The 19319-nt window shown below is 57.7% G+C and overlaps 3 protein-coding genes across 14 annotated transcripts; 1 reads left to right on the forward strand and 2 right to left on the reverse strand.

The window, feature by feature from the left end:
• Positions 1-655: 655 nt before the first annotated feature.
• On the reverse strand, positions 656-3357 carry HIRIP3 (HIRA interacting protein 3). The gene is made up of 7 exons (XM_058710590.1): positions 3245-3357; positions 3047-3167; positions 2817-2931; positions 1573-2582; positions 1304-1472; positions 1122-1220; positions 656-1038 (listed from the first exon to the last, which is right to left on the reverse strand). Exons 1-7 carry the CDS (start codon positions 3307-3309, stop codon positions 875-877), a joined length of 1743 nt encoding a protein of 580 aa, XP_058566573.1. The 5' UTR covers positions 3310-3357; the 3' UTR covers positions 656-874.
• A 612-nt stretch (positions 3358-3969) lies between these two features.
• On the forward strand, positions 3970-12374 carry INO80E (INO80 complex subunit E). Of its 12 annotated transcripts, XM_058710601.1 has the most exons (9): positions 3970-4103; positions 4261-4331; positions 4561-4613; positions 7202-7280; positions 7358-7493; positions 7877-7993; positions 9930-10028; positions 11097-11189; positions 11775-11896. In XM_058710601.1, exons 1-8 carry the CDS (start codon positions 4023-4025, stop codon positions 11166-11168), a joined length of 708 nt encoding a protein of 235 aa, XP_058566584.1. In that variant the 5' UTR covers positions 3970-4022; the 3' UTR covers positions 11169-11189; positions 11775-11896. The 12 variants fall into 12 exon arrangements, with proteins under 12 accessions (XP_058566584.1, XP_058566577.1, XP_058566579.1 ...); XM_058710594.1 differs by lacking the exon at positions 11097-11189 and having other exon boundaries at positions 11775-12374; XM_058710596.1 differs by lacking the exon at positions 11097-11189 and having other exon boundaries at positions 7928-7993; positions 11775-12374.
• On the reverse strand, positions 12065-17907 carry DOC2A (double C2 domain alpha). Its single transcript, XM_058710591.1, has 11 exons — positions 17396-17907; positions 16408-16685; positions 15967-16046; positions 15668-15742; positions 15436-15545; positions 13773-13899; positions 13629-13688; positions 13389-13552; positions 13200-13281; positions 13013-13109; positions 12065-12900 (listed from the first exon to the last, which is right to left on the reverse strand). Exons 1-11 carry the CDS (start codon positions 17791-17793, stop codon positions 12755-12757), a joined length of 1617 nt encoding a protein of 538 aa, XP_058566574.1. The 5' UTR covers positions 17794-17907; the 3' UTR covers positions 12065-12754.
• Between the last annotated feature and the right edge of the window lie 1412 nt (positions 17908-19319).

Below are 19319 nucleotides of genomic sequence, written 5' to 3' on the forward strand. Positions count from 1 at the left end.
CACCCCTTAAAGGCTAAAAGAATTGGCTCAGGGACTAAATGGCTGTTTCCAGGGGGAAAAGGAAGACGTACACACCAGCTGTCCCCAAGTTCTATCATTATGTTCCTCACATTCTTAAGGCCAGTTACTCAGACCTTCCTCCCAACTAGGCATTAGGTTATGATAGCTAAAAGCGTGATGATAATGAGGGCTCTGCTGGTCAGGCTGGAGGAAGAAGGGTAGGAGCCACCCTCTTCTCTGATAGAGCCTGGTGGCAGATTGGATGGCAGGGTCTGGAGGCTGGGACTTCCTTTGGAGAACCTGAGGGAAATGAAAGGGAATGGGGTGGGGTAGGGAGGCAATGGCTACTCACCTTCCTGGCCCACGGTATAGGGGTAAGAGAGGGGACCGGTTTTTCGTTTCACTATTTTTTAAGTTTATTTATTCATTTTGAGAGAAAGAATCTAAAGCAGGCTCTGTTCTGTCAGCACAGAGCCCTACATGGGGCTCAATCCCGTGAATCATGAGATCATGACCTGAGCCCAAACCGAGAGTCAGCCACTTAATCTTATTTAAGTAATCTCTACACCTCGAACTCAATGACCCCGAGATCAAGAGTTGCTCCTCCCAACTAAGCCAGGCACCCCCCGAGTGGGGACCAGTTTTGACCAAGTGATTCAAACAACTCCTTTATTGAGTCTTAAAAAATAATCCCTGTAAACACCTTAAACTGAGAACGTGAAGCTGAGAAGTAGGATCCCAACAATTTGTGTCCTTGAAGAAAGTCCTCTGAAGAAAGCAGCTTCTGCTCTGCAGGCACAGATTGGAGCGGGGGGTTGGCGGGCGGCATATCTGCTTTCTACAAGTGGAAAGCCTCCTGGGGAAGGTGAGGAGCTCAGTTACTCTCCCCATCACTGCTGATGATGCCACGCATATGTGACCAGTCTGGGGGTGGGGGGCGGGGCTGTTCATCCTCTGAGCCCAAAGTCCGGCGGTATAGCTCCCCTGGGGGATCTGCTTCTCCTGAAGGGTTCCAAGCCGTGCGTCTGCGTGGCCGACCTAGATTGGGGGGCAGGAAAAGCAGGAGATCAGTTGAGAAAACCCTAGCCCCATCTCTTGGGGAGTGGGAGGAAATCCCTCACCTGAACCACTGATGATGTTGGTAATGTCCAAGGAGGCTACCTCGGCCGCCTCCTCCCGCTGCTCCTTCAGGGCCCGACATTTCTCTAAGGAAGGATTGCCTGGGGCAGAAGAGGCTCATGATCCTCTCTTCCCCAGCAGCCAAGGCCCTCTCCCACAGCCCCCAGGGCACACCCGGCCTCACCCTTCATGCCCAGGGCTTCCAGCTCTGCCCGGAGGACACTGAGGCGCTCCTTGTGTGAGCGGCAGGGGCCCAGAAGCTTCTTGTAGTTTCGATGGGCACCACAGGCCCGAATGTAGCGCTTTAGCCTCATCACGGCTGGGTGGTCCTCACCACGGCGACCGGAGCCAGCCTGGCAAGGAAAAACAGCAGCTGAAGGCCAAACCTTCAGAGTTGGAGACGAGGTCTCCGTCTTCCCTAAAGGTGGCCTCCCAGCCCATCTTCACCCTCACCTTCCTGCCTTTGGACTGTGGACTGCCGTCTGTGGAAGAGGAGGAGGAGCTTCGTGCCCGGCCTTTCCTGGAGCTTTTCTTGGAAGAGCGGTTCCCCCTCTCCCCCTTAGGGCTATCCTCTGCCTCACTGTCACTCACCTCCCTCTCTGAGTCACTCGCCTCACCACTGATACCGCCCTCTTTGGCTGTCTTTGCAGCACCTTCAGCAGTTGGTTTCACCTTTCTCCAGCTGTCATCCCCATCCTCGCTGCTTCCACTCTGCCTTTTCCCACCTTTCTGCGGGGTCCTGTCCTTGCTCTTTCTCTGCACCAGGGGCTCTTCATCTCCCCCGCTGTTATCCCCACTGCCTGCTGCTGCTTTTTCCTCTTCTTCCTCTGTTTCCCCCGAGTCTCCTAGTAGCCTGGCTGCCCTGCTTTTCTGCTCGCAGCTCCTCTCCTCCCAAGCTGACTTTTTCCCTCCACTGCCCCGGGCTCCAGCTTTCCAATCCTTTTCCTCTTTCTCTCTGTTCTCTTTCTTCTTGGCTATGGTGTCTTCCTCCTCACTGTCCTTTGCACTTTCCTGGTGGCTTTTAGCACCTTTCTTTCCCTCCGCCGCCTTTCTTGTCCTCTGGGCAGGTTCCTCCTCACTGTCCTCACTCTCTTCCCTGGCCTGCTTCCTACTGGCTGAGGTTTTGCCTGGTGCCTGCTTCTTCTTTGTCACAGGTTTCTTCCCAATCCTGCCTCTGGACTCCTCCTCGTCCCCTTCCTCATCTTCCTCACTGCTCTCTTCCTTTGAGACCTTACTTGTTCTGGCGGAGCCCTCTTCCTCCTCCCCACTGCTCTCCTTCACCTCCCTCTCTAATCCAGTCTTTGCAGCCAGGTGCCTCTGCTGTTCCTCATCACTGCTCTCCTCAACTGCTTTCCTTGAGGCTCGCTTTGGACTCTCCTCCTCTGCTGAACTGACTTCTGCTGCCATCCCATTCTTTGCTGAGAGGCCAAAACAGTCTGGACTGGAGGCTGCAGAGCTGGGCTCTGGAATATGGAGAGAAAAGAAGGTTGGGATGGGTTCCTCCTGTCCCTTCTCCCTCCACTTGGTATTGGTTACCTCTGACAGATGGAGGGAAGGGCAACAGAAAACACAGCTATCAATCGGTCCACCCTGTTCCTGGTTCCTGACTCACTGGCCTCGTGCCCTCATCTAATGCTTTGGGATATAATGCATGCACGATACTTTTTGAATAAACCAACTATACAAAAGTCACTAACCTGACTCCGAATTGAAACGGAACCTTTTTCTCCCAGGGCCACTGCTGGGGGTGGGAGGCCTCTTAGCCTTCTTGGCAAGATCTGGCCTCTCTTCCCTGGCACCTGCTTCATCCACCTGCGTGGGCGCAAGAGGTCAAAACGTGTAGGAAGGTTGTGTTCCCTACGCCATCCCAGGCCCCTCCTCCTCAGCAACAAACCCCGCCTCCCGCGGCCCAGGCTCGCGCCCACACCTGCACTTTCAGCAGCTCCTTCTCCACCAGCCGCTTTAGTGCTTGCTTCTCGTCGGGTTCCAGGTGGTCGCGGCCCGCGTGAGCCAAGAACCTCCGCCGCACTATGGAGTGCGTGAGCGTGCTGAGGAGACATGTGTCAAGACGGAGTCCCCGTCCCGCCCCTGCCCTTTCCAACCCCAATTCCAGTCTCTAGTGCACCTGAGGTCCGGGCGGCCTCGGAAGAAGCTGCGGATGAACTCCTGCATCTCGTTCTCCCGCGCCATTTTGCTCCACCTGGGATTGGTGGCTCCCGCCTTTTTTTCTTCTCGGCCTCCGTCACCGCGTTTGACAGGAGCTTGCGCACTCGGGAGGGTCGTGACGCGGTGAGGGGAGGGACGGTTGGGGGTCGGTGGCGGGTCGCTTGGACCGAGAACTTTGCCAGACAAAACTTGTTTTCCTCGGGTAGTTGGAGGGTCTCGCGGCTCCTTTTCTTAGGACCAATCGTTTTTTCAAGTTCTCGTTAGAAACCGACTGGGCGCCCGCAACCTTTGGGTGTAACGTAATCAACCTGCGACATTGCCTCCTCTCGTGGTCACAGGCCCTAGCTAGGCGACTGTGATTTCGAAAGACAGATGGAAAAGGATATCCTCGCCTGAAAACTAGGAATCCCTGGAGGCAAGTCTTGCGGCTTCCGATTGCTAAGCACTTCTGGAATCAGTAAACGTGCCTCCGTCGTCCGCCATCTTTATGACCTCATCGCGTCGCTGCGACGCCATCTTCAGCGTAGCCCCTGGAAGCAACGTTCCTTTCCCGGTGTTCCCTAAGAGGGCAGCCCCTGTGGTTAAGATCCCTGGGCGCAGGGTACGCCGGGAGTTGTAGTCCCAGCGGGCACAGCCTTGCGGAGTCTCCGGAAGTGGAGGCGTGAGAACCCGGGCTGAGCAGGCTCCGGGTAGCGGGACGCCCGACTACTGCTGGGGCTCTGCTCCCGCGGCAGGTCATGAACGGGCCGGCGGACGGCGAAGTGGACTACAAGAAGAAGTACCGGAACCTGAAGCGGAAGCTCAAGTTCCTCATCTACGTGAGTGCTGGCGTGAGAGGTTGTGGGGGGTGAGGCCTGGAGTCTGTAGGACCTCAGTTTACCCACGTGTAAAGGGGAGTGGAGTGAGCTGTCCCCAGGTCCCGGGCGTCTTTACGGGTGGCCGTCGGCTCAGCGCCCCACCTTGCCTGTGATACAGGAACACGAGTGCTTCCAGGAGGAACTGAGGAAGGCGCAGAGGAAGTTGCTGAAGGTGTCCCGGGATAAGAGGTGGGACACGGTGGGGGTGGGGGAGTGGGGGGAAGGGGAATGCCTGCGGGTGATATGGCTCCTGTGGATCTACATTCGGACCCTGTCCTTGGAATTAGGCCACAAATGCATGGCGCCTTCCTTGGGGCTGTTGCAAGGATCCAACGGGCCGGCTGGACGGGACAGGGTTCCGGGAGAATGTTACTGAGATGGCAACCAACACTCTTGTTCTCCCCGCCTCTTCCCTTAGTTTCCTCCTAGACCGACTTCTGCAGTACGAGAACGTGGATGAAGATTCTTCTGGTGAGCAAGGTCATGAAAAATTGTTGGAGGACATGGCTCCTGGCACTTCAGCAAGCCTCCTGGGCCCCTCCTTTTAGGCTGCGGAGGCTGATAAAAACCTCCGGTGGTTCTTAAATCTATCGGTTATCCTTCACTCAAGCATTTATTGCTTTGCACAGGGGATACAGTGGAATTCGCATTCTGGTTGAGGGTGATAGGAAAGCAAAGCAGCTAGGGTCTCAGATGTGAAAGGAATAAAATCAGGGTTGTATGGTAGTGATTGGAGTAGAGCAGGGATTAATAAGCTTTTTCTGTAAAGGGCCAGGTAATAAATCGTTCAGGTTTTGCAGAGCTGTTGCAGCTACCCAGTTCTGCTGTGGTGGTGCAAAAGTAGCCAGAGGTGATCTGTAAATAAATGAGCTTGGATGTGTTTCAATAAAACTGTATTTATGGACACTGAAATTTGAATATCATGTAATTTTCACATGTCATAAATAGCATTTTTTTTATCCCTGCCCCCGACCATTTGAAAATGTAAAAGCCATTCTTAGTTTGCAGACCGTGTAAAAGCAGGTGACAGGGAGCGTCCACAGTGCTCAAGAAAAGCCTTTTTCGGGAAGTAATATTTGAGCTGAGACCGAGATAAGAAGCAGAAATCAATCTTGGAAAGATAGAAGGGAGAGATTTTCAGGTGGAAGAAATGACAAAGGCAGAGGGAAGAACAGACCAGGCTGTCTGGAGAGCAGCAGGGCTGAAGCATGTAGTGTTTCCAGACTTTGTTTTGAGCCTGGGACTCATTACATCAGACCAGGTCCCCCGTGCATACTTACTTATAAAACAATTTAATGAAACAGTGTTAAGATCATTGTATACAATTTGTTCTGTTGGTGTGTAGACTTTCTTTCTTTCTTTCTTTCTTTCTTTCTTTCTTTCTTTCTTTCTTTCTTTCTTTCTTTCTTTCTTTCTTTCTTTCTAAACTTAATGCTGGTTGCAAACCCGTCAATTGACTTGATGACCCCACTAATGGATTGAGACCCACAGTTTGAAAAAGTATAAAGGTGGGCGTTTGTGGTCCCGTTCCAGGGTCCGGTCCATGTAACTCATTTGAAATACGGTCACCTCTTCCCCATGGTGCCTTTAAACACTGGTCTGGAGCAGGGGTGGGCAAGCAACAGTCAACGAGGCTGTTTGCTTTTGTAACGTTTTATTGGAACACACGCCACCCATTTGTTTATGTATGATAGGATGGCAGATGATGCGTGAGATCAGAGAAACAGGCAGGAGCCAGCTCGTGTAGGTCAAGGCAAAACGTTTGGCTTTTTATTCTTGTTTCTCATTGTCTGTCTACTCCTCTCCTGAGATCTTCCAGTTAGTTTGCTGTTTGAGGGGGACTTCGGGACAGGAGCTGTGAGAAAACCAGCAAGTTCACGGTCACAGTGGAGTGAATCTGAGGGGTGACAGCCACAGCTGTCAGCCACCACTCCTATCCGGGAAAAGCCCACAGTCTGGTCAGGGAGACACCCACACACGACACATCTTAGCACAGTGTGAGGAAAACCATGACAAGTGAGAGTAGCGAGTTGTGGGGGAGCCCGCAATTAACTGAGCCTGAAGGATTCCAGAAGGATTTTTCCCAGAGAGGTAGCATTTAACCCGCTTCCTAAAGGATCTCTCTGAGCAGGGAAATTGGGAACAGCATATGATCACGGGTCTCAGGGGTTTTTTTGTTTCTTAAGTTTATTTCTTGTGAGAGGTAGGGAGGGGCAGAGAGAGAACCCTAAGCAGGTTCCACACTGTTAGCGCAGAGCCCAATGTGGGGGCTCGAACTCACAGACTGTGAGATCATGACCCAAGCTGAAGTTGTCCGCCTAACCAACTGAGCCACACAGGTGCCCCTGTCAGTTATTTGGAAATGAACCGTGGGCCTTCGAGGTGAAGTACCGAACCGAGAGATGAATTTCTTTTTGAGAACATAGGTGGGCATGATGTGGATAGTACAGTTTGGTTGGGAGACCAGAAAGGTAGGTTGAGACCAGATTAAGAAGCACTCCGAGTGCTTGCAGGCAGTGGGGAACGTCACCAGGAAGGCCGTGATCGACTTTACCTTTAGATCATTCTGGAATTGAAGTACTCAGTGGGTGGAGGGAGAGGTGAGATTGCTTAGAGGTGATTTTGATGTGGCCCGACCTAATAAAGGCCAGTGGTCTAAAGTGGTCAAGGAGTCAGAGATGTGGGTTCAAGTCCCAGCTCTACACTTTGCTCTCTGAGCCACAGTGTCCTCCTATGGAAAATGGATGTGATGCCCTCATCCTCCCCCTTGGTTGGTTATGAAGACAGGGAGTAGCAGTGACCCAGAACACTCTTTCAGAGCCTGGCACACAGTTAAGTGCTTGACAGATGTGTTATGATGGAGTCCAGTCAGGAAGTCCATTGTCAAGGGCGTTTCAGGAAGCTGGAGAGGCTGGGGGCCTCCCAGCGTAGCGTGTATGTGCCATCTGGGGAGTCAGATTCCCTGGGCGCCTTCCATAGAGTTGAGATTGCACCTCTCTGAGGTAGACTGGAACCCCCCTCCCCCCGCTGCCCCACTGATCAGCCCTCCCCCCTCACAGACTCAGATGCCACTGCATCTTCAGATAACAGCGAGACAGAGGGAACACCCAAGTTGTCGGACACGCCAGCCCCCAAGAGGTGAGAAGAAGCCATCGTTCTTCTCTGGGGGTGGAGGGTAGGGGGGGTACCTGGGCTTCCTAGCTGCTTCTGACCAGCCCCCTCCCCTGTCCTTTCTCCAGGAAGAGAAGCCCTCCACTGGGGGGTGTCCCCTCCCCCTCCAGCCTCTCCCTGCCTCCTTCAACAGGGTTTCCCCTTCAGGCCTCGGGGGCCCCCTCCCCATACCTGAGCTCGGTGAGTTGGGGTCAAGGGTGGGAAGTATAAGTGAGATGCCTGGGAAGAAGGTGGGCATCGTTTGGGCAGATGGGCCTCATGAGGGGTGAGGCCGGCCCAGCCCTGGGGGCTTCTGTCTGGGTGTGAACAGCAAGCGTTCCTTGGAGGGGTGTGAGTCGGGGCTGCCCGCTTCTCTCTGGCGTAGGAATGGGGGACAGACGTGACTGAGGAGAGCAGAGCTCAGGACAAAGTCCTGCTGCTGTCCCCTCCCCTTCTGTTCTCAGGAGCCACACTCATCACCATCTCTTGTTTTTCCATTCTTCCTCCTGTTTGCGTTTCTTCCCTTCACCCCCCACCCCATCCACTCCATTTCCCATCTCCATCCCCCTGACTCCTGCCTGCAGCTGGCTTCCCCCCCCTACCCCCCATTCCCTTCCGACTACCTGGCCCTGCAGCTGCCCGAGCCCAGCCCCCTGAGGCCCAAGCGGGAGAAACGGCCCCGCCTGCCCCGGAAACTCAAGGTACCCTGATTGGGGAATGTTAGGGAGGGGCCAGGATGGCAGGAGGACAGCCAGCTGAGGGAGGCTCAAGACAGGGGCTGGGGCCGGTCCAAAAACTTCCAGGGATTGATTTAGGGCTGCTGGGGGCCCAACCCAGGGCCGGGCGCCGAGGGCCAGGTCAGAGAAGTGCTGGCCCTTAGGCTTGGTGAGGAGAAAAATGAGGGGTAGGACCAGCCTTGTGGGACTCAGAGTGAAGACTCCTGGAGGCCAGTCTTGTTTTTCATAGCTGTTCTGTGATGCCAGGCAGTCCCAGGGGACAGGCAAAGTTGTGGACAGTCAAGTCAAGGCTGCACCAGTTAAAAACCATGTGACGGTGAGCAGGTCTCTCTGACCCTCTCGATCTCCAGTTTTGCATCTGTAAATGAATGAGTGATGAACAAGGGTTTCTGGGGCACCAACTATGTACCAGGTGCTGTCTTAGGTGCTGCAGATGCACCTAAGTAAACAAAAGAGACAAGAAATCCCTGTTCTAGCAAGAGCGGGGGAAAATAGACCGGATAAATCGGTGGCAGTGCTAAGACATGGAGCCGGGTGAAGAGCATGGGAAACTCCAGGGTAGATAGGAGCTGGTACTTAATGGGGGTCTGGTCTGGGACGGTATTCGGTCAGAGGCTTAAAAGAAAGGAGAACCAGCCATGCGGCTCTCTGGGAAAGTGTTCCAGGGAGAACAGGCAGCGCGAAGGCCCCGTGGAGGGTGGGTGTTTGGCTTGTTCAGGGACCAGGAAGGAGGTCGGTGTGGTCGGAGGCAAAGGAGGGGTAGGTGGGGGAGTGAGTAGATCAGAGAAATAACCCAGGGGCAGGATTGTGGAGAGCTTTCCGGGTGTCGTAAAGATTTTACTTGTGCTGCGAATAAAGCGGGGAGCCATGGTAGAAGGTCTGTCAGAGAGGAATCTGCTCCAGTTTACGTGGTTCGCTGCTGTGTGGAGAGTGGACTGGGGAGGGGCTGGGTCAGGATGAATCGGAGAGACCTCCGGGGAGGCTCCTGCGGGGAAGCGGGAAGAGCCGTTGAGAAGTGGCTGCCGGATCGATTTCAAAGATTGAGCCATGGGAAGACCACAGGCTGTGGGAGAGAGCAAAGGCAAGGGCGAGTCCAGGGTGTGGGTCCCGAGCCAGGGAAGAAGTGGGCTAGCCTTTCTCTGGGACCAGGAGATCTGGGAGGAGCAGCTTTGGGAGGGAAAACGAGTTTGGTTGTGGATGCATCAAGATGTTGGCTGGAAATGCCAGCCAGACAACAGAGGAACATGAGCCTGGGGCTCGTGGGTGCGCGTTTTGAAGTCATCAGCGTGGAGGCGGGCGCGATTATTGGGTGAGAACGTGGATGGAGAACAGAAGAGGCCTGTGCACTGAGCCCCAGGAGAGATGGGGCACAGAGGACACAGTGCCCTCCCAGCTCTGAATCCAAGTGGAATTCAGACTGGGCAGGACAGCTTTCAAAGTGGGTAGACTGTAGACACAAGACCCTGGAGCCAGGAGCAAACTGAAAGGTCGCTTTGTGGCGATTAGGAGTGTGGGTTTTGGAGTTCACATCTCAGCTGTGTCTCTTACTCCTTCGGTGACCTTGGGTCTTGAGCCTGAGAAATGGGTAGATAATGCGTGATAATGCTGGCCCTTCGATCTCCTTGGCAGGGATTTTGCTTCTCGTCTGTAGGGCAGGATGGTGGAGAAAGCAGGGGTCAGCGAAGCCTGGAGCGGATGGGTAGGGGTGTGGCATGGCGGTTTGAGGCTTTCTAAAGTGCTGGGTCCTGAAGAGCTAAGTTCTGATCATACCGGCGCGAGAAGGTTGGTTGGGAGAGGGGCTGGGATCTGTTGCTGTGGTGGAGGAAGGGATAAGTCGGGGAAGGCCTCCAAGAAGAGGTCATATTTGGGCCCAGGGAAAGTGAGATTTGGAAATTTGCAGGCTGAGCAGGAGTGGAAGGAAGACGAGAGACATGGTGAGAATATTGTTTGGGCTGACGCAGGAGTGAGAAGAGAGAAGGACATCGGAAGGAAAGACAGGGTGAGGTGGGGCCGCAGAAGGCCTGGGTATCCAGAGCCAAGATGTCCTGTTAAGGGGTGGCGGGGGGGGTCACTGAACTTTCTGGTGACTTCATCTGAGGAGACAAGAGACAGGCACAAAGACAGGAACAGGTCAGTTAAGAGCCTGGGCCTCAGACAGAGTGGGTTTGAGTCCCAGGTCCTCCAAGCACCCACCTTGTGACATTGAGCAAGTCATTTGCCCCTCTGAGCCTCGACTTTCTTCTCTGTTCAGTGGGGTTAGTATAGGATAAAGTGAGTTAAAGAAGAGAAAACACATAGCCCAGTGCACGGTCCCTGGTAAGCTGTGGGTAAACAGGAGTGCTCTCGGTCACACAGAGGCAGCCATTGAGTAAGGCCAAGCAGGTGTGGGCTGTGGGGACGAGGTGGGGATCCAGTGGTGGCAGCCAGAGGAAGGAGGCTTCCTCATGGAGCTGGGCCTCCTGTCTATCACTGGTCCCAGCAGACTCTTGTACCTGGAGGCACCGACCAGGAGGTAAAAGCCACCGCCACCCCAAGGACAGCAGCCTGAGGGCTGAAGGTGTGAAAGCAATCCCAGGGACACCGTAAAGACACATATAAGCGCTTCCTGCCACACCGACCTGGGGCCAGATGGGACACACTGCCCACTGGGGTCCCAGGAGCCCTGTGCCTTAAAAGTCTCCCTTTGCAAGTCTCAGATTCCTCCTCTGGCCCATGACCTCCCCTCCCTTCGAGGGTGTTCGGATTGGTCAGAGACCGTTCATGGAAATCATCTGGCACAGAGCCGGTGCTCAGTTTGTGCCCACGGGCAAAGGGTGAGGACCCCCCCCCCCCCCCCCCCAGAGCTCTCTGTGGGGAGGACATCCGGCGACGGTGAGGCTGGAGGGTCGGGCAGGACAGAGGCCACTTCTCAGCCTCAGAGGACAAAGCAGGACTTTTGGTAAATAGAAAAAGGCACTCCAGGTGGAGGGACCGGCCTGTTCTCAGGCACGCCTTACCACCTGTCCCAAGGGCAGCGAGGAGCCTTTCCCTTGTGTGGAGGAGTGACGTGCTCAGGTTTGTGTTTTAGAGAGCTCACTCTGGCTGCAGTGTGGAGGAAGAGCTGGCTCTGGGAGAGGCTGAAGGCAGGGAGTCCAGTTAGGAGGCTGGGACCATAGCCCAGGTGAGCTGTGAGAGGAGGGCCTGGCCTGGGCCAGCGGCTGCGGGTATCCCAAGGAGGGGCCCATCCAAGATATAAGAGGTAGAAACCTCCCGCGGCGGGAGGGGGGGGCAGAACCTCGGACACCCTCCACCTAACCAGTGAGTCCCGAAGTAAGAGGAGGAGAGGAGGCCAGTGCTGGCAAAGTGGGGTCTGGGGTGCCCAGAGGCGGGCGGGCAGGCAGGTACCGGAGGCTGACTCTGACCGGCTGTGAGTGCCGACACAGGGGCAGCCAAGGTGCCTCCCTGGAGAGGGCAGGGCCAGGCCTTCCCCTCCTGGTTTCTGTAAGACCCCTCACCACCACCACCCTCATCACCGCCTCCATCACCACCCCTCACCTCCAGGCACTTGCTGGTTCGAGGCTCAAGGGGCTGAGGTGGGGCAGGCCCCTGATTCCAGCATTGGCCAGCCCGGCTGTGTCCACTACCCCTTGAATGAACCTTTGCCCCCTTCCGCATCCCCCAGAACTGCCTTAGGAGGCACTGCCAGCCCCCTGGATTCCAGTGCCTCCCTGACAAGCCCACCCTGTGTTTCTTCCCCCTGCTGCAGATGGCCGTGGGACCCCCTGACTGCCCTGTGGGAGGGCCGCTGACTTTCCCAGGCCGGGGTTCTGGGGCTGGGGTGGGGGCAGCCCTGGCCCCACTGCCGCCGCCCAAGATGCCTCCCCCCACGATCCTCAGCGCCGTCCCTCGGCAGATGTTCAGCGACGCGGGCAGCGGGGACGATGCCCTGGACGGGGATGATGACCTGGTGATCGACATCCCGGAGTGATACCCCCACCCCCACCCCCGGCCAAGCCCTTGCCCCGTGCCCGATGCCAGCACACATGAGCCCCCAGCTTCCGCAGAGACGTTTATTGACGCCCAGTTGCCATGCTGCGGCCACTGACACAATCAGAAAAGGCGTAAACATGCACGAACGTCCCCTGGAAGGTGGGTCCCCACTGGGGAGGGCACAGGCCCTGCCCTCACATCCCAGCCCCATCCAGGGGACAGTTATTTAAATGAGTGGCCAGGAGCACTGCCACCTCTCCGAGAGGCAGAGACCCTGCAGTGGCCCCCCACTTAAAAGGGCAGCTGTACAGGGCTAGGTTGGTTGGTTGGTTGGTTGGTTTTTAACGAAGATTCTGTATTAAAGGAGTGGCTCTTTTTTGTTTTTCGTCCTCTTTTTTGGAAACATTCTCCTCCTCCAAAGCCCCCCCCAATCCGACCTCCTCCCTGCGGGCCGAGGGGGACGGGGCAGCCTGGAGAGAGGAGCGCAGCCCCCTGCAGGTGTGCACAGGATGGGTGTTTGCATATTTGCGAAGTAGCGAGTCAGGCAGGAGGAAGTTTGCATATGTGAATATAGATCTCCACGGTCCCTCACGAGAAGACAGACCCACAGTCACGCAGACTCTCACAAAATAAGACAGGTAGTGGGGGGCGGGGCTTCCACCCCGTGTAAACGTGCAACACGCTCGTGCGAAGGTTGGGTACTGGACCTGGCCCCGGGGGAGGGGGGGGCCCTGTGCTGGGCAGGTGTGGTCCCGCTCAGGCCGAGGGCAGAGCCCCGGCCGCAGGGGGCAGCTCGCTGGTGAGGGTGTGCCAGCGTTCCAGGGCTGCGTCCGGCTGCTGCAGACAGTCACGCCAGTGCTTCCGGGCCTCTCCCCGAGCCCCAGGCCCCAGGGACACGCCACCTGGGAAGCAGGGAGAGGCAGGCAAAAGCAGGGTCCATCTCACTGCCGGTCTGTGCCGCCCCCCCCCCCCCCGCACCCCCATCAGCGCCACCCAGCAGGCTTCCCTCCTCACCGATGAAGTCGTTGGATTTGCCAATGTCATAGTCCCAGACTGTGACTTCCAGGGTCTTGGTGGCCAGAGCAGAGAGCTCCATCTCGTAGAAGAAGTCCTGGGGCAGAGCAGGCCACATCTTCCCTGAGGCCCTGGCCCCTGTCCCGAGCGTCAGCCCCCCTTGATTTCTGAGCCCTGCCCCACTTACCTCGTTAAATTCTGGATTGAGAGTCTTCTTCTTCACACACGTTTTATGCTTGGATTTTTTATCCACGTCAGGCCTCAGGTACCTGCCGAGGAGGGGGTGGCAGTGGAGTGGGGCGGTTAGGGACAGGTGAAGCCCCGGGGGAGGATGGGGCAGAGGTCAGGCTCCCTGGGGAGGGAGGGGTGGGCTCACGTCTTGACGTAGGGGTCCGAGTAGCCATTGACGTCCATGGCGGCCAAGTGGGCGCAGCGCACAATGCCCACCAGCAGCCCCCGGCGCCGAGAGCTGTAGCTGAGGCTCAGCAGGATGCGCCCACGCTCTTCCAGCAGCCCGGGGCCCTGCTCTGCCTGTTCCAGCTGTGGGGCGGACACAGGGGTCAGCCTGCATCCTCACCACCCCCCACCCAGATGCGGTCCCTGTGAGGTGCCTCACCTCCTTCAGGTAACAGGAGATGCCCCTCAGCGCTGCTGACATGGAGGAGGGTGAAGCCAGCTGAGGGGGCAGAGAGAAGGTTCTGGAAACTGGCCTCCCCAGGGCCCGCTCCCCCCACCCGGCACCCCACAGCCCCACACAGACCGGGACCTGGCGCTCAAGGCAGATGTTAAAATGTTTCTTCTGTGAAGGCTTGAGGCGGCGGAGGGGTACTCTGATCTCCCCAATGAATTCATTGTGGCTCAGCTTGTCCTCGTCACAGACGGAGATCCTGGCAGGGAACTGCAAGGTCAGGGCCCCCTGGCGTACCTGAACCTGCTCCAGTGTGAAGAGAAGGGTCCTCCGACCAAAGTCTGAGCACCTGAAGCCAGTGCTAGCTGTACCCTAAATACTCTGCGCCTCGCCTGTCTCACGGGCCGTGTGGTGAGCACCAGGCCCAGAGCTTGAGAAGGGTGCTTTGATTTGCCCTGTTCCTCCACCCCTCCCTTTCCAGCTGCCCAGGCCATCCCCGGTCCATCAGGACCTGCGCCGCCACTGTAGGAAGCCCTCAGATCTTGAGGCCCACTACCCTCCACTGCCTCCACTCAAGAGCCTGGGGACAGGATCCAACTGAATGTGCCCAGGGCATGCACTGGTGGATGTGGGTCACAGATTCAGTATGTGAGGGCTAGAAGGGCCTTGAGCAGCCTTGCGCAGCGGGACAAGGATCCCACACCTCCTCTGACGCTCCTGTCCTTTTCTGCATGGAGCCGGGGAACGAGCCTGGAAGGGATACGGGAGCCCAGCCATGAAGCAATGGTTGCTTTTAGTTCCATGCGTCCCCTTCTGCAGCCCCCTGCACTTTCTTTTGTCCTGATGCTCTTGAGGAGCTATGTCATGTAGGGATATTTATACCCCAGCTCTGCCACTTGCTGGCCACCTATGTGACCTTGGACAAGTCACTTAAGCTCCCTCTACCTCAATTCCCACCTCTAAATGGAGATAATGAGTACCTACCTCCCACAACTATTGGGATCAAGGGAAATAAACATAAAGATGCATAGCCCAGGGCTGGGAGCACTAGTGAGCATTCAGCTATTGGGCCTAATTCTCTCCCATCTGAAAGATGGGCCAGCCTTCCTGGAGTCAGGTCTGTTCTTCCCTCCAGTCTGCCTCACAGCCAACATCAGGGCGATCTCCAAAACACAACCCTGACTGTGCGCCTGCCCCCGTACAAACCTTCCCCTGGTTTCCCAATTTGCCAAGAGCGCCGATAAAGGTCTCCCAAGCCTGGGTTTTGCTGCCCTTCACTCAGGTCGGGGACTACACCCCCCACAGCTCCCTCTCCTGGGGTGATGGAGCAGGTTTCCTGTCCTGATGGATGTTAGGGAGACACAGGCAACAGCATTGTTGCTACACAGGTCTGACTTGTCAGGGGCTCTGAGGAGGGGTCTCAGTGACCAGAGAAAGCTTCCAGGAAGAGGCACAGCCTAAATTTTGAGTGGGATTTAGTCTGGCCAAGAGAGAGGAAGTGGGGAGCACTTTCCATGGAAGAGACACAACAGGCAAAGGTCAGGAGCATAGAACCTGACCACTCCGAAGACAGCAGTCCTCTGTTGGAGCAGCAGTAGGAGGAGATATTTGGGGAACAGGAATGCCAGGGAAACCTCTGGTGTACTGCCGAAGGGGATGGGGAGCCCGTGATTGTTCTTGAGCATCTGAGAGGCACTTAATGGGAGGCAGATCAACCAAAGAAGGTGCCAATAAGAGCTGTCCCAGAGGACAGCTGAGATGGAATCCTTGGTAACAGGGAGAATGGAGCGCTCACCTGAGCACCTTGTGGGTGATGTCATCATCCGTGATCCCACTGTACGTCAGATCTTCATTCCACACGGGATTCAGCGTGTTCCTCTGAGTCTTAGTTTTTAGCTTATTGGCCTGAGGTGTGGGGGCAAATGTTCTCAGGACATGTCCCCCTGACCCGTGGAGGCTGAAGGTAGGGGAAGGTTGGGGGCAGACCCACAGGCCGGGTCAGGCTAGGGGAGGAAGGAGGACGTTACCTTGCAGGCTCCAGGCAGCAGGTGCAGCTTGACGTAGGGGTCGGCCAGGCCATTGAAATCCATGGGCTTGAGGCCCTGCAGAGGAGCGGAGGGAAGAGGGCTGTAGGCTCCCAGCCCTCCCTCTCTCCTTCCCTCCCTCCCTCTGCAGAGTGGTTGTGGAGAGTCAAGAAGAAGGGTGCTGGGGGATAGGGGGAGGGGGAAGGAGAAGGGATCCAGCCCAGGGAAGGAAAGGTGGAAAGTCACCCCTCCCAGGGTGCGAGGCAAACAGGGCCAGGGCTTGGGGGGCGGGGAGAACCCACCTTGGCCCTGAGGATACTACAGTGCAGAGTGCAGGAGGCCTGGTCGTAGAGAAGGTCAAACTCCAGCATGCCCAGGGCGGCTGCAGAAGAGGGAAGAGTCAGTGTGTGAAGACAGGTGTGTGAGACCGGTGGGCAGACGGGCTGTTGCGCTGGCGGTGAAGGTGTGTGCCCGGCTGTGTCTGTCAGCCTGCGAGTGTGTGCGCGCATCTGGGTCCCTGGCTGGGCCGTGACTGGGGCTGTGTGGGTGGTTGAGTGTCTCAGCAGAAATATTGAATATTGAGCCTTGCTGAAACTGTAGCCTCCACACTGCAGCCGTGGTGGGCCTGCCTCCCCCAATGCGCTCAGCAGGGCCCCCAGCCCCTTTCCACAGCCCTGAGGCGTTCCCCCCCCTCCACCCCCCCCCCCCGTTAGCCCCAGGGCCCTTCAAGCCCCCAGACTCACTGGTATCATCCGAGTCGTAGCTGTCCACCTCGGCTCCCTCCTCGGGCGTGGTGGCCCCAAGGAGGGCTGCAGGGGGGGCCAGGGCCAGGGGGGCCAGACGAGCAGGGGCCTCCCTGAAATCCCTGCCCCCGCCTTCGGGTCCTGGTCCCCGGCGGGGGAAGTAGTCAGAGATCTGCCGGATGGGCCGGATGGGCCCGGGGCACACGTTGATGGCCATGTGCTCCTGGATGTTGATGGTCATGCGGTCGCCCCTGCGGCCCCTCATGCAGCACCCTTGGCTGCGGGAGGGAGGTCCAGGAGAGCATGAGCCCAAGACGGACTCCTCATACCTGCTGTCTGCTGGCTGAGGGCCAGGCGGCAACCTCCCCAGTTGGTGGGGCCCTCACCGGCCTCCCTTCCCAGGTGTCCAGGGAGAGGGTGGCCTGTGCCAGCTGGTGGGCAGGCAGGAGGCCTGGGCCCTCCAGACCCCAAGCTTTGCTCCTCAGGGGCTGGCCTGCCAGCCCTCCCCCCCCACCCCATAAGTCCTGGCGCCACCTCAGCCATGCCCACATGCCTTTGGATTGTCCCTATGTCATCTTCCCAGCTCCTGCCCCTCCTCCTGGTCGGCCGTCTGCCCCCCCACCCCACCCCTGGGCTCTGCCTGCCGGGAAGCAGCCCCACAGGCCCCCTCCTCTATCTCTCTTAAGCTCTGTCCATCCCTCTGCACCAGGCGCTCCTCTGGACCGGGTGTCACCTTCCCCTCTAGGCTTTCATTGCCCACTGCCCCTTCATTCAGCCCCAGGACCTGCCTGCCTGCCTGCCTGGTACTACCCCCCAACCCTGCAGCCCAACCCCGGGACCCCTGCCTCCGATGTCTCCTCATGAGACTGGCTCTCCAAGAGGAGCCAGAAATTGCAGCCTCCGGGGAGCTAAACACCCCGTCGGCACAGAAGCTAACACACACGCTCGCTGTCACCCTCACGCCCCCCGGCGGCCCAGCCCTCTGCACCTGTGTCTCTGCCTCCAACAGGTGCCCAAGCACTGGGGGGATGGCGGGTACAGGCTGGGCGGTGGCAGCCGGCGATTCCCGGGGCGGCCAGCGAGAAGAGCGCGGAGTCCGGTGGTGAGAGCCGAGAGGGAGGGAGGGAGAGCAGGAGAAAGTGCGAGGAGGAGGGGGTGAGCGAGGTGGAGGCGAGGAAGCAGCCGGCGCAGGCGGCGGGGGGCGGGGAGGGGCGGCCGGAGGCTGGGGGGGGGGGGGGGGGCGGGACTCTCCCGCCGCCGTCCGCCGGGCACACTTAGGAGAGCACGCGAGTACACACACACACACACACACACACACACACACACACACACACACGGGCACTCCCGCGCACACGCCTGCGCCCACGTGTGCACGCTCGCACACATGCACAAACCCACCCCGGAGAACTTCGCATGCACACACTCGGAGACACACGGGCTCCCTGCACCACCGGGAACGGGCAGCGAGAATTGCCCGGTGTTCCCCAACTCCCCGGGGACCCGGGCCTCCGCCCCCGCCCCCGCCCCCGCCCCCGCCCCCGCGCCGGGCCCGCGGCCCTCTCTGCCCTGTGTTCTCCTCGTTTCCAGGCCGGGTCTGCGGGGCCCGACCACCCGCCTGGTTGCCATGGCGACGCCCGCTCCTCCTCCCCCCTCCCCCCGAGTAGCTTCACGCCCCTCCCCCACGGAGAGCGTGTCGGGGAGGGAGTGGGTAATCGGACCCCCCCATCCCCAGACCCGTAGGGGCGGGGCTTAGAGTTCCGCAGTGACCCAGGGGTGGGCAGGGGGAGGGGATCTGATCCGCCCGCGGTCGCTGGCCTGGGATCTGGGGGTCCCCGCGCCAGGTTTGGGGAGCCTCACCGTCTGAGGGAGGAAACAGGTCCGAGACTCTTCTCTGTGGCCGTTCAGGCGTCTCTCCGTGTGGCGCACCCTAGCCTCTGAGGGCCGGGGTCCCCTTCTCAGGGATGGCATCTCCCTTGGGGACCCACCCTCCCTCACCCCACCCCCTGCCATCCCCGATTCTGTCCATCAGGCGGGAAGGGCCGTCCGGCTTCCCTCTGAATGCCCCTGAGCCTTGCAGTTCAGCTCCACGCCAGCCTGCCATTTCCCACCTGAACCCTGCCATCTGCCTGTCAAACTCCAGCCTGAGATCTTTGCTCTTCTTTGCCCCGAACTCGCCATCCCCCAACCCCACCCTGCCATCCCTGCCTAAGACTGAGTCCTCAGAGTTCTCACGGTGGCCGTCAAGGCCATTCAGCCCACGACCCTGGCTTCTCCCATCTTGTCACCTCCATGACCTTTGGCTGGCTGGCAGGAATGTTCTCGCAGTTCCTAGAACACACCTGGATCCCTGAGGTCTCTCGACCTTTGCTCACAGGACCTCCACTGCCTGGAAGACCTTCCCTTCCTTCAGGGGTCATCCTGGGTCACCTCTTCCTTGGAGCCTTTCTGGAGCATCCCCACCACACCCCCTAGCTCCCAATGTGCTATCTGAGACTCAGTTCTCACCACCCTGGTTTGTCATGCCTGTGTACAGTTCTGTCTCCCCCACCCTCCACCAGGGAATGCCATGGAGGCCGCCCCAAGCAGGCCTAGCACTCAATTGGCCTCCCTAAGTATTGTGATTTTAAAGTAAGAGAAACGTGGCTGCACAGTCATGTGAATATACTCAACAGTACTCAACCGTATGCCTGCAAATGCTTAAGATGGAAATATTGTTGGGGTGCCTGGCTGCCTCAGTTGGTAGGTCATCCAACTCTTGATCTCGGGGTCGTGAGATGGAGCCCCATGCTGCACATGGAGTCTACTTCAAGAAAGAAAGAAAGAAAGAAAGAAAGAAAGAAAGAAAGAAAGAAAGAAAGAAAGAAAGAAAGAAAGAGAAAGAAAGAAAGAAAGACCGTTATGTGTATTTTTTT

Source organism: Neofelis nebulosa, chromosome 18 (genome assembly GCF_028018385.1).
Source record: "Neofelis nebulosa isolate mNeoNeb1 chromosome 18, mNeoNeb1.pri, whole genome shotgun sequence".
NCBI classification, from domain to species: Eukaryota; Metazoa; Chordata; class Mammalia; order Carnivora; family Felidae; genus Neofelis; species Neofelis nebulosa.